This window comes from Schistocerca nitens, chromosome 6, assembly GCF_023898315.1.
Source record: "Schistocerca nitens isolate TAMUIC-IGC-003100 chromosome 6, iqSchNite1.1, whole genome shotgun sequence".
Taxonomy (NCBI): Eukaryota; Metazoa; Arthropoda; class Insecta; order Orthoptera; family Acrididae; genus Schistocerca; species Schistocerca nitens.
In genome coordinates, this window is record NC_064619.1 from 454905279 (window position 1) to 454920080 (window position 14802).

A 14802-nucleotide genomic window follows, 5' to 3' on the forward strand; every position below is an offset into this window, starting at 1 on the left:
GCACAACACAATTAAAAAGCCTGTGTCGCTGAATGTACTGCGTGGCCTGATAGAGAGCGAATAGCTCTTCTGTAAATATTGAGCAGGGTTCTGGATGCTGATACTGAAAATTGTCAGTGCCAAAGACAAAGGCAGACCCGACACCATGGTCCACCTTACAGCCATCAGTGTACATGAAGGTGCTATTGCTAAGTTGTGTCCAAAGACTGAGAAACTTACAGCAATAGTTCAAATCCGGAGTAGTTTCCTTGGGAATCAAACATAGTCCAAGATTAACACGGCCTCCTGCACGAAGCCAAGATGGTGAAGGGTTCACACCCATTGGGAACGTGGCAGGTAGCGTGAAGTTGAGCTGCCAGAGCAGTAGCTGAAAGTGAACTCCAGGAGGAAACAGAAAAGAAGGGTGTACCCTATACTGGCAGTCAAGGGAGTCATTGAAAAATAGAGCATAGGTCAGATTGCCAGGCATGGCAGACAAACAGCATGTGTACCCGCCAAGAAGAACATCACGCTGGTATGGCAGTTTAGTTCAGTAGCTTCTGCATAGACACACTCAAAACAGGCTAGTGTAAAAGGCACCAATGGACAAACATATTCCACAAAGGTGGACTGTGTTAGACGATTTACGATGGACAGATGGGCAGATGAATAAACAAAACACTCATAGTCTAATTTCAAACAGAAAAGGGATCAGTACAAATGGAGGAGGGTGGTCTGATCTGCTCCACAGGAAGTACCACTTAGAATACTGTGGGACTGGGTACAGTGTGTGGCCAGGTAAGACAAATAGAAGGATCAAGAAAGTTTTCTATCAAGCACGAGTCCCAGGAATTTCGTAGTCTCAGCGAACTGAAGAGCAACAGGTGCAGTGTTACATGGCTTTATGCTTAATTACAGACTTACTATTTTATCAGTTGATTTGTTTTCACCACGCAACGCCCGCTGTTTACGTCCTTCTACGTTGCTGAGCGATGTACCACTTTTTGTTCTGACCCCACAACTCTTCCTCTCCTATATCTTTACTACTTTTTATTTATATAAATGATGAACTATTGGTTATGCCATTTAACAACTTTTTAATAACTGTGGAAGTATTACAGGCATTGGGTCCCACCTAATATGTCACCCGCCTATACGTTTTACATGAACCTTTCAAGACTCGATCGATCTGTTTACAAAGAGAAAGCAGGATCTCTCTTCCTTTGCGTTATCTGCAACATAAATAAACTTTCTTCCCACAGTATTTTTGAAAACCCGAAAACAAACTTAAAGAACATAATAATAATAACTGTTCTTACAATTATTCGTATAAGTCTAGGTCGATTTAATGAGGGGTGGGACAGGCCTAAGCCTTGTGACACCACACAGGCCTGAGGCGTAAAGATGGTGGAAGAAACCCATTGCACCACCAGAAATTCATACAAATGGTTTTGTCAATGGAAAAGCGAAAGACACTGTCAATGCTCCATGAGTAAAGATAATCAAGACATTGCTGAAGACGCCACTCAATGAGATAGGTCCATGAAAAACTGCAACAGATTGCAAAGTCGTCAACTGAGAGGGAGCTGGAGATGGCTGGTGGGAACAGTCCATAATAGGTTTAATGGCTATACGAAAGATGACGATGCTCATCCTGGATATAGGTGTCCGACAAGACAAACCAGTACATACCTAGAAAACTCAAGTCTTTTAAAAATTTCTGAAGGAAATGGGGCAGGCGGCCTCAGAATACTTGAGTACGGAGGATACCAGTCCTTCAGCAGATGTCATAGGCTTTCTCTAAACCAAAAAACACAACCAGTCCCGATGCTGGAATTCCAAGAGCAGCCATTAATTCTCCCTTGTTGGATCTAATGCCATGACCATTCCACTGAACAAGATTTATAATGAGGAATGGGGAGAAGGGAACAAATATAGCGTAGTCACCTCGGTGGCTGCTAAGTGCCAGCCTTCAAAGACATTCTGCTACAGGGCGCAGAGGCTGGAGAATCCTGTTCCATGAGATCTACAGAGGCATCAGCATTTTCTTTGGGTCGGCCTGTGGATTCCAGGGCAGAAAACGATAGGCAGTGCGCACTGGCGAAATGGAGGTCGGCGGGTGAAAGTACCATACAGCGACACCATTGAAAAGGATCTCTGAGTTGTGGAAGGAGAAGACCATTTGCCTTTGCTTGATTTCTTACGGTCCTTACGGTTGGCAGACAAAGACTCAGATGACTGTTGGCTGGATGGACAAAATGTCCTTGTGGGAGTATTCATTTTGTCTTTACCGGCCTGCCGTTTGGGTAGTAGGTGATTTCACTGCCGGGAGCAAAGAACTGGTGACATGTTACACAACTGTAGAAGAAGAAGAAGAAGAAGATGCTACCGTGATACTGGTTGATTTTACAACTGCAGCGCAGAATTGGAGGTTGCAAGTCTGTGAGGTGATGTCCTTCATGGAGAGACGCATAGCAAGAAAGTTACTGTAAGTGCCCCATGGTAAAAAGCAGGGCTTTCAACAAGCCAACAACCTGCAAGTGACAGGGTAAGGTAGTATTTCCTTCACCCACATGTCCTGGATGGTCCACTCATGGAGATACACAGCAAAAAATGGTTCAAATGGCTCTGAGCACTATGGGCCTTAACATCTATGGTCATCAGTCCCCTAGAACTTAGAACTACTTAAACCTAACTAACCTAAGGACATCACACACATCCATGCCCGAGGCAGGATTCGAACCTGCGACCGTAGCAGTCGCGCGGCTCCAGACTGAGCGCCTAGAACCGCTAGACCACCGCGGCCGGCGAGATACACAGCACATTCATGGGATATTCACAGATGAAGCAGCATGGTTGTGATTACAACTGATTACAGTGGGGAGTAGGAGGCGGGCAATAACCCTCGTGAGCATCCCTATCACAAGTAACACATTTGGCCTTGTTTTGACAGGACATGCAAGTGTGGTTGTTAACACTGATACTAGTAGAAACGCATCAGGTTTGGAATGTACGGTCAGACCACGATGATTTCAAGCCTACCTTGATCTCTGATGGATGCACTACTTGATCAAATGTGATTACAAGAGGGCGAGTAGGCACTAACTTTGTATCAACCTTTTTCATTACCCGCTGGATCGCAATGACGCCCTGATCAGTTAGGTAAGTTTGGATTTCTCCCTCTGTCATACCTTCAAGCAGCGAGTGTAAATAACATCACGCACAGAATTCAGCTTTCAATGGCCCTTGACACGAACAGGATAGCTGTGGAGGAGCAAAGCTGTGGGATTGAAAATCACAATTGGTCTCCAGAAGCCAAGTCGCATTACATACGTGAGAGCAGGATTCAAAGTGTCTGCAATTGCTCCCACACCTTTCTGAATAGTAAACAGATTAACTGTAGCAAAGTACTGACCTCCTTCAGTACGTGATACCATGAGGAACTGTGGAGCAGCTGGGAGGGTGTTTGGATCTCTAGACTCATTCCATTTGCGTTTAGCAGATATCGACTGAGATTGTGATTGGCTCATTGAGGGAGGAAAAACAAAGATAGAGAGAAAAATCCACGATTGCCAGTATCTCCAATGGCGTGCATCTTCCAACTAGATGCCGCCGCACCCACCCCTCCCCCCCCCCCTTCCCCTCCAGAGGGGGCTCGCTCACCTTAGGTGATTGTTCACGTCAAAGGTCATGCCTCCCGAACTCCTGACAGAGGGACCAATTGGCAATTGGGGAGGTAGCAGCTTAGGCAATCATCCCTCCGTATGCCTGGCTTGTGCCAGGGGTACAAGCAAACATTACCTGTCGACGTGGGGTTGGGAATTACACGTTATCCAATCACCTGTTACCCATCAAATGCATGGGTCGGCCTTCAGGAACACACAGAGAAGAAGAAAAAAATAAAGAGAAACCTCAAAGGCTAAAGCACAGGAAGGGGAGAAGATGGAGAGAGAAAGAAAAACAGGTGAGGGGCTGTTCTGATGCTGGGCTAACTAAACTACAACACGCATTCCTGAAAATATAGCAGAAAGATGTACAGTGGAAAGGGCAGAGATGCTTCACAGGCTGGGGTCCCGTGGTAGCCAAGAATGAACTCACCGAAGACTGGCGAGGCCTCTACGAGGGGGAGGGGGAGCTACCTTATGTGAGCGCTACGTCTTCCTCCTGAACTGTCAGTCAATTTCCCATCCAACCGTCCCTCCCATTGCCTGTTTCCTTTCTCCCCTTGCCCACTCCACCCAAAAGAACCTTTCACCCCAATCCAGCCGTTGTGCCACCATTATGTAGTAGTTCGGGACAATGAAGCTGGAGAGCACTCAGAGGAGAGAAAAAGAAAATGTGTGTAATGGAATAAACAATTGCATCAAAAAATAATACTGGCAATCACTTCCATAGCTTTATGTTCCGCTTAGCCCATGGCCACTTTACAAAAGTATAGCTCAAGTGGTGTAGCTGATCACTTGATTTCAATGTTAAATCCAATGAGGAGTTCCCCTTGTAATAATTCAGCCACACACTTTCCGAGGAGAAGAATCCAATGTAGTATTGTCTGTTAACCCATTTCACTATTCAACTGCAGCAATTTTAATTAACTACAGGAATTCACAACACACTTAGTAGGTGAGAACTCAATTTCATTCATCAGAATGTAGCAACACCAGTTTCAGTATAATGCAATTAATTTACTCTAACATTTTCTAAACAACATATTTCATATTTTTTTGGTCTTGTATGTGAATTTGCCTGGCTGAATATTAGTTTTGAGTAATACTAAACAGAAATGCAAAGATTAAAGTACACCTTGTCTTTGGTCCATTTTTCATCTCATCTCCATGTTATACCAGATACTTACACTTGGGTTTGTATTTGGGCTGTGTCGTTCAACTGGCTGTCCATTTTTATCAATAATAAATTTGGTGAAATTCCATTTAATGAAACTGCAACATTAAAAAAGCAACATTCCTTTTAAGCAAGTTGGAAAAAACTCTGCATACTTTTGCAAGACAATACAACTCTAAATTCTAACATAAAACACAATATCATTCTCACATGAGAATGGGAAAAGGAAAAGAAAGTTAGCCTACTGGTAAGAAGTTGCCACTTATTACAAGGAATGAATATTACCTAGCTATAATAGCAATTTGGAGAAAAATTAAGAATAAGATAAATCCACAATACAGTCTTGGGACACAAAAGTGTGTTAAAAGGATAGACTGATACTCGCCACATACAGAAGGCATTGAATCAGAGACAAGCACAATGTAAAGAGTACTAAACATTTAAGATTTCAGCCACAAGGCCTCTTTCAGAAGAGAGAAATGAGATAAGTGGCTGTGTGTGTGTGTGTGTGTGTGTGTGTGTGTGTGTGTGTGTGTGTGCGCGCGCGCGCCCCTAGACTTTCATCGTTTGAAAGTCTTTTAAAGTGTGAAGTATTCCTGAAGATCAATCTACCCTATCATAATATGCTATCCTAAACTCTCCATTGAATGTGTTTTAAAGTGTGATGTATTCTTTAACATATCTTCTCCCTATAGTGTTACATGTGTTACCCACGAAATACACTTATGCATCTTGGATGAAACTAGGACAACATAAAAAAATTTACTCAATGTATACCTATGAAACTACTGTAATACTAGGCGAATTTCTGTTCTGTTTTATTTTGTGATGCATTTTATGTTATTAAAATGCAAAGTAAAAATTTGAGGCTTCTTGAAGTGAAAAGGACTCAAAGTAGCTTTTTGTTAAAACATATCAAATATTGTACTTCACTTTTTCTCATTATGCCTAAGCCATTATCCTTGCCCTGTTCTTGAAACTAAAGCATCTATGATGCTATGTAATATTATTGTGGCTTAAACAGGGCATATTCTAATAACTGTATATGGAATACATTTCTTAAAACTTGATCTGATTAATTCCTATGTTGATAATTTTGTCTCTATTTTGTATTTTTTCATAGGCCATAAAGAAAGGGATGGTGACGAATTGTTCAGTGGTGTAATGACTAAATGGAATAAATATTCTTTCATTATTTTTTGTGCATTATCACTAAACTGAACCTCCTTGAGATGGATTTGCCAATCATTTCTTGCAATTACTTGCATATACTTTTTACGTGAGAATTTTGTTACTTTGATCAGTCAATTGCTATTGACGTCTCCAGCTTCAAAAAAGAAGCATATGGTGAACTGAAATTTCATGCTAGTGCATAATTATCTGAGTTTATCAGCAATTATTGCTTTCTTTCATCTAAAATTCTAGATCATGTTCATTGTCACTAAGGGTTTGACTCTCTCGCCATGGTATTTCATTGTAAAAAGTGCTTTGATAACCATATCCTATTATTGCCATGACTTGCTGAGGAAACTTCTATTTAAAATATCTCAGCTTTTAGAGGGAGGGGAGGGGGGGGGGGGGGGGGCAGAGAGAGAGAGAGAGAGAGAGAGAGAGAGAGAGAGAGAGAGAGAGAGAGACCATTCAGTCCACATTCTACTACACTTCTGTATACAACCAGCAAGTGGTGTTGTAAAGGAAAGATTTATTTAGCATTCACAGCAATAAGTACTACCCAAATTTCCTCTAAACAATATTGAGAATAGTACTGCAGACTGCAAACCTCACTTGGAACAATCTATAGTGATATTTGCACTCCTTCACAATGACTCTTTGCTAAACTCAGTAAATAAATATTCCAATAAGCACTACAAGTCACAGTTTTGTCCCATTTTGCTAAGTTTTATTTGTACAATTTGTTTCAAAGTTCAAACCTCATCAAAATGTAACCACGACAATGCAAAAACACTGACCCAATGTATATTATGTATTTGTGTAGTGAGCAAAGTCAGTGGGGTATTAAGGGGGGTAGGATGTCAAACAGGCCGACTTGGAACAGGAGAGGCACCACAGGACATTTTAATTTCCATTGTCTATACTTTTACAAATAAATTCATAAACCTTTGTCAGCATGACCAGGAAGGATTCAGAATTCACACTCAGAGGAGTGGAAGTTCGAAAATATAACAAAATGATTTTTTTGCATGTGAAATTTCATCATTTTTTTCACTTTCTAATGGCAGTATTTGTTGCTATAGGTACACTTTCCTTCATAAGTAAGAGAGATTCTTTGATGAATTTTGCACAGCATACAAACCATACTTAAAGGTGTATGAAACTCTAGAATTTTCCAAATCTATTAAAAACTGTGGTAAAAATTGAGGTAATTAAGTATAAAATTTTGTGTTTTTTTTTTAAACATTAAGTTTAAAATATAACAGTTCATTCATTTTCCATAAATTAAATAAATTCTAGAGTTTCATACACCTGTGAGTATGGTATGTATGCTGTGCAGAATTCATCAAAGAATCTCTCTAATTTATGAAGAAAAGTGTACCTATAGCAACAAATGCAGCCATTAGAAAGTGAAAAAATGATGAAATTTCACACATAAAAAAAATTATTTTGCTATGTTTTTGAACTTTTACTGGAATGAGCGTGAATCCTGAATCCTTCCTGGTGTTGCTGACAAAGTTTTATGAATTCATTTGTAAAATTTGTTGGCCCGATTGACGTCCTAACCCCCCCTCCTTAAAATGAGTTAAGAGAGTGAAATAGGTAGGAAATATTGCACCACGAACTGATGGAAAGTGAACGAAAGCAGTTCTCAAGTGGAGCTCAAAAGATACAGGAATATCAGAAGAGTTGCTGGCTTCAACTGGCAGAAGACTGCTGAAGAACAAAATTTACTACATATAATATTTAGATAATTGTGATATCAACAGCTCATCCCTACACAAGACAAAGTAAAGTTTTGTTGAAGTTAAAAGACCAAGTTGTAAAAAGGTATGCTGTCTCTCACTCAAGTGGCCCCAAAAACTTGAAATTTACATTCTTTTGTGCAAAGTCCAGCATCACAAAAGGGGAAAAAGGAAAAATTTGGAGCAGAAAGTATGAGAAATTCATTAATACAGAGCTCACAATGTAAACCAATGAGAAGTATCAAATAATGCAAACTAATTCATCAAGAATAATGTAGTGTCACATATACTCACTACAAAAAATTATGAATAAATGGCTATTGTAGACTGACTTACTCTCCAAGAGTTCCACCTTGCTTGTACTTAAGATATTTCCATAACGGATGTGCATTATCTCCATTGACATCAATTTTTTCAAACATGTCAAAATTTACTTTTCTTTGTTTAACAAAACACACTATCTCCTCCGAATTTCCAGGTTCCTACAACAGAAGATTATAATCATAATTTTACAGCAGATACATATAGTGTAGTCTTAATTTTAATTAATTACAACACATTACATATCTGTATCATTAATTTTGATATGAAGATTAAGTGCTATACATAATAGACAGAAGCACATCACTTAACATTAAAGAGCCTGTGTGGAAAATATCTTGTTTTTAAGTGTATTTGCATGAGTGGGACTAAAAAATAATGTGTTCATTAATGTCATCATCAAGCATGTACACTTATTCTATAAGCTGACTTGTTCCTCAATACAAAAAAAATTACTCAAATGACTAACTAATGAACTATATATAATAATAGAAAATTATGTTTCCAGAGACTGCTTGTTAAGGGGACACTGCACGTTAAATTCATTGAAATTTGACATTTTCTGTTTTCTACTGCATAATGTACTTGGTCTTTCCTGAACATTTTGGTATATAATACCCTAAAATCAGACAATTGTGAGAGCTTTAAATAATATGTTGAATGTTCACATGTGACTGTCAAATTTCGTGGCGACGCGTATACTTCCACAGTTGAGCAGTCTACAACTCAGAAGTTGGCATTATGAATAAACAAATCAGTCCTTTGTTTTTGATACTAGTTTTCATTTAAAGTAGTGTGATTACAGGCTATTTTTGTAGTAAGCCAACTTCTATTGCTTTTTATACGCAAATAAAATGACTAAGCTTAAAAGTAACTTCAAGAATCCATCTCCCTACTCGTCCCAACAACAACCCTCTACATGCTGCCAAAATTCCACAAACCTAACAATCCCATCGTGGCTTGTTACAGTGCTCTCACCGAAAGAATCTCAGTCCTTTTCTTCAATATTCCCAACCAATTGTCCAAAACCAAGTCACCAACATTAAACATACCAACCTCTTCCTGTACCAGCTCTCCACCATCCCCACATCCTTACCTCCCAGATCCCTACTCCTCACTGTTGATAAAACCTCCCCATACACCAACATCCCTCATGCCCATTGTCTTGTCATGACTGAGCACTACCACTCCCAACACTCTGCAGATTCTAGACCCACCACTTCATCCCTTGTACATTTAACCAACTACATCCTACCCCATAAATACTTCACCTTTGAAGGGAATGTACACAAACAAATTCGTGGCACAGCTGTGGGCACATGCATGGCTGCCTCCTATGCCATCCGCTTCATGGGCCACCTAGAGGAAACATTCCTAGTTTTCCAAAACCCCAAACCCCTTATCTGGTTCAGATTTATTGGTGCAATCTTTATAATCTGGACCCAAGGCAGGACACCTTACCCCCATTCCTCCAAAACCTCAACACCACCTCTCCCATCCACTTCACCTGGTACTTCTCCACCCACTGTGTCAACTACGTATTTGTCAATGTCCTCCTCTCACCTGGCTCCATTGACACCTCAATCCACATTGAACCTACCAGTCACCAATAGTATCTGCACTCTGACAGCTGACACCCCTTCTGCCCCAAAAAATCTCTCTCATAAAGCCTAGCCACTCATGGTAGAAGCATCTGCAGCGATGAGAACTCTACTGCCCAGTATGCTGAAGGCCTCACACCCTTGCCCAGGATGCTGAAAGTCTCACAAAAGCCTTCGCAGACAGGAAATGCTCTCTAGACCTAGTTCACAAGCAGATTTCCCATGTCACATCCTCACACACACCTGATCCTCACATCCATCCCAAGAACCAACCACAAGGAAGCACCCTTCCTGTCACCCAATCACCCAATACCACCCCGTACTGGAACACCTGAACATGTCCTTTGTCAGGGTTTTGACTATCTATCATATCCTGAAATGAGGGACATCCTACCAAAGATACTTCCAACCCCTCCCCAGGTGGTGGTCTGCTGCCCATCCAACCTCCACAACATCCTAGTCCATTCCTATGCCACTCCCACCCCTAATCCCCTGCCTCAGGAGTCATACCCCTGTCGACGACGCAGATGTAAGACCTGCGCAATTCACCCACCTACACCACCTACTCCAGTCCTGTCACAGGCTTTTCCTACCCCGTCACAGACCTGGCCACCTGTGAAAGCAGTCATGTTATATACCAGTTCTGCTGCAACCACTGCACAGCATTTTACATTGGTATGACAACCAACCAGCTGTCAACTAGAATGAATGGTCACTGCCAAATTGTCACCAAGAATAAGGTGGACCAACCAATGGCACAACATGTGAGATTTAAATGGCTGCTTCACAACCCATGTCATTTGGATCCTCCCCACCCAACTGCGCTCTTGTGCATGTGGGTTTTGCGTGCTTTTTTTTCCCTAGAGCTAAAAAAGTAAGTGCATTCCGAAATCTAGGTACGTTTTGTTTGTGTGCCTGTTGACAACGCAGAACTTCTGACTTTCAGTGAGTTGTCTCCTTTATTCCTTAGTAATTATCTGAATGAAGTTGTTTCAAATCAAAACACTTAATAAAGTGAACAAATTTCTGATTTCAACAATGAGGAGCCTGCTTCAGTCCATAGAGGCTTTTGTTTAATTTGCAGATAAATTTCCATGTCCTCTAGTTCAACCTTCAGGCTGTTTCACGGATATATCTGCCTGCAAAATAAAATTGAGAAAAGCAGTTTTCACATCAACTGCTTCATGTATGTGTCATACACTCTTGCCAAAGCCACAAGAATACAAATTGGTTCATGCTGAACAACAGGTCAAAAGATTTCTCCACAATCAAGACCACATTTCTGAGAATACCCTTTTGTGCATAATCTAGCTTTACACCTCATTATGCTACCATATGGTTTACAGTTAATTCTGTAAACCCACTTACAACAAATAGCCTGGCAATCTGGAGGCAGATCCACTATACCCCAGGTATTATTTAGTACCAATGGAAGCATTTCATCTTTCATTGCTTTGTATCATTTCCTCAAGTGTCCAGATGGCATCACCTCCCTGAAAGTTTGCAGTTCATCTATGACTACTGCATACGTCACAGTTTTAGAAACAAACTGGCAGGAAAAGTTAATCACTCTTAGATTCAATCCTAATCTAACAACCTTCTCTCTTGGTCTTGCACAAATTCCTCTTCACCTTCAACAGGGTGTTTAAGTTTATTTCATTCTGTATCTGTCTATAAGTTTTACATTATGTTGTGCAGCCCAAGTTCTATAGGATATCTGTGACTTTTCATTGAAAATCACATTTTTGAAACAACAGTGATTTAATGTATGCTGTATTGACAGCTTCTGCCAAAGTGCGTCTGGAAGACAGAATCAAGAAGCATTGTGCAAACTCTTTGCACTACAGATCTGATTTCACATTCAGCTTTACCATTCTGCTCTGGTGTTTCTCTCTCTCTCTCTCTCTCTCTCTCTCTCTCTCTCTCTCTCTCTCTCTTTCTTTCTTTTTTTTAAGGGCGCAAAACTGCTATGGTCATTAGTGCCTGGTCCGTGACTTAGGAAACAATAAAAACCGAAAATGGAAACCAGCAGAAATGGGAACGAAACTCAAAAAATTGGAGAAACTAAAAGCAGAAGGAAGGGTTAAAAATCCACTACAGAAAGGGGTTGGTGGTCCCCAAAAAAAGCTTCAAATGACCGACGTCATTTCACTGGCACTAACAAACTCGAGAACGCAATCGGCCGAGCGCGTGTCATCTGCTAAAATTGACGATATATCAGGTGACAGCTGTAGACGGGCGCGTAACGGAGTAAAATAGGGGCACTCAATTAAAAGGTGTCTTACCGTCCACAGCTGAGAGCAGTGGAGACAGAGTGGGGGAGGATCGCCGCTTAAAAGATGTCGATGTCTAAAAAGACAGTGCCCTATCCGGAGTCTAGTTAAAATTACCTCTTCCCGACGACGCTTTCGGGAGGAAGAGGTCCAAGCACAAGGAAGAGCTTTCACGTCCCACAATTTATTATGGGGAAGTGTCGACCAATGTGCGTGCCATAAAAAAACAACTCGACGACATAAAACGCTCCGTAGATCGGTGAAGAGAATCGATTGAATAGCTGGCCGAAGAAGAGAGACTGCAGCCTTAGCCGCAATATCGGCCACCTCATTTCCACAGATACCAACGTGTCCCGGGAGTCAGAGGAATGCCACCGAGACGCCCCCCAGGTGGAGCAAGCGCAGACAGTCCTGAATCCGGTGGACCAGAGGGTGGACAGGGTAAAGAGCTTGGAGACTGAGGAGAGAGCTGAGAGAATCTGAGCAGATGACATACTGTATCCGCTGATGGCGGCGGATGTACTGGACAGCCTGGACAACAGCGTAAAGCTCCGCAGTATAAACCAAACACTGGTCGGGAAGCCGAAATTGATTTGGGGTGTCGCCAACAATATAGGCGCTCCCTACACCTAACGATGTTTTCGAGACATCAGTGTAAATAAATGTGGCTTCCTTCATTTGTGCACATAGAGCAGCAAATGCCCGACGATAAACAAGTGAAGGGGTACCATCCTTGGGAAATTGACAAAGGTCATGGAGCAGGTAGATCCGGGGATGGAGCCAAGGCGGTGCTGTACCCCAAGTTGTCAAGAAGGTTTTAGGAAAGCGAAAGGAAAGAGAATGGAGCAATTGACGGAAGCGGACTCCCAGTGGTAGTAGGGAGGAAGGGCGGCCTGCATACCCTGCATCAAAGGAGGCGTCGAAAAAAATGTCATGGGCTGGATTAGCAGGCATGGAAGACAGATGGCTAGCATAACGACTCAGAAGGACTGCTCGCCGATTGGACAGCGGAGGTTCAGCAGTCTCAGCATAAAGGCTTTGCACAGGGCTGGTGTAAAAAGCTCCAGACACTAAATGTAATCCACGGTGGTGGATAGAGTTGAGACGACGAAGAACAGACGGCCGAGCAGAGGAGTAAACTATGCTTCCATAGTCCAATTTCGAGCGCACTAAGGCGCGATAAAGGCGGAGAAGGACCACTCGGTCCGCTCCCCAGGAGGTACCATTCAGGACACGGTGTGTTGAGGGATCGCAGACAGCGGGCCGAAAGATAGGAAACGTGGGAGGACCAGCACAGTTTTCTGTCAAACATAAGACCCAAGAATTTAGCGACGGAAGGTTGACAGGTCCTAGATGTAAGGAGGGTGGAAGAAACTCCGTACAACATCAAAAATTAACACAAACGGTCTTACTGGGAGAAAAGCGGAAGCCTGCTGCGATGCTCCAAGAGTGGAGGCGATCAAGACAGCCTTGAAGACGTCGTTCAAGAAGGCTGGTCTGTTGAGAGCTGCAGTAGATCGCAAAATCGTCCACAAAGAGGGAGCCTGAGACATTGGGAAGGAGACAGTCCATAATTGGATTTATGGCAATGGCAAACAGTACAACACTTAGCACGGAGCCCTGGGGTACCCCGTTTTCTTGGGAGAAAGTACGGGAGAGAGTAGTGTTCACCCGCACTCTAAATGTGCGCTCTGTCATAAATTCGCGAAGAAAAAGGGGCAGCCAACCTCGAAAGCCCCAAGAGAACAGTGTGCGGAGGATGCCTGTCCTCCAACAGGTATCGTATGCTCTCTCCAGATCAAAAAATATTGCTACTGTTTGGCGTTTCCAGAGAATGGAGAGAGAAACAAGATGGTCAACTGCAGATCGATGCTTTCGGAAACCGCATTGAGCAGGTGTTAAAAGACGGCGGCACTCCAGCCACCAAGCTAAATGGCGATTCACCATACGCTCCAAAACCTTACATACACTACTCGTGAGAGAAATGGGGCGATAGCTAGAGGGGAGATGTTTGTCCTTTCCAGGTTTCGGAACAGGAACGACGATAGCTTCCCGCCATCGTCTGGGAAAAGTACTGTTGGTCCAAATTCGATTATAAATGCGAACGAGGTAACGCAGACTATGGGTTGATAAATGCAGCAACATTTGGATGTGGATACCATCCGGTCCTGGGGCGGAGGAGCGAGAAGAAGAGTGTGCATGTTGAAGTTCCCACATGGAGAAAACAGTATTATAGCTTTCGCGATTTTGAGAGAAGAAAGCAAGAGGTTGCAATTCCGCTGCACGTTTCTTCGGGAGAAACGCTGGCAGGTAATTTGAAGAGCTCGAAATCGCAGCAAAGTGTTTACCCAAGGAGTTAGAAATTGCGACGGGGTCCACTAACGTATCACGCGCGACAGTGAGCCCCGAGACCGGCGAGATACTAGGCACGCCAGATAACCGTCAAATTCGACTCCAAACTTCCGAGGAGGGATTGAAGTTGTTAAATGAGCTAGTAAAGAATTTCCAGCCCGCCTTCTTGCTATCGCGGATGACGCGACGGCATCGCGCACGGAACTGCTTATAGCAGATACAGTTGGCCGAAAATGCGAAGAGCACGTCGCCGCTCACGTATTGCATCACGGCATGCCTTGTTCCACCAAGAAACTGGGAGGCGCCGGGGCAATTCGGAGGTGCGTGGTATTGAACGTTCCGCAGCTGTAAGAATAATGTCAGTAAGATGTGTGACCTCATCGTCGACGCTAGGGAAGTGACTGTCTGCTCTGGTGTATATAGTGAACTGGTTTCATGCATGATACCAGCCTTCTCGAAATGATTATGAAGTTAATCATTACCAAACTGTCCCACTATCAGTCCTAATAACTTCACACT

At 42.5% G+C, this 14802-nt stretch overlaps 1 protein-coding gene across 3 annotated transcripts in view; it reads right to left on the reverse strand.

The window, feature by feature from the left end:
• LOC126262418 (phospholipid hydroperoxide glutathione peroxidase-like) overlaps positions 1-14802 on the reverse strand; it is a 50115-nt gene that overhangs the window by 3275 nt on the left and 32038 nt on the right. For all 3 annotated transcript variants that reach the window (XM_049959052.1, XM_049959051.1, XM_049959050.1), the window contains 2 exons: positions 8073-8218; positions 4832-4916 (listed from right to left, as the gene is read on the reverse strand). In XM_049959052.1, the coding sequence (XP_049815009.1) occupies positions 4832-4916; positions 8073-8218 (231 nt within the window). The remainder of the gene's footprint in view (positions 1-4831; positions 4917-8072; positions 8219-14802) is intronic.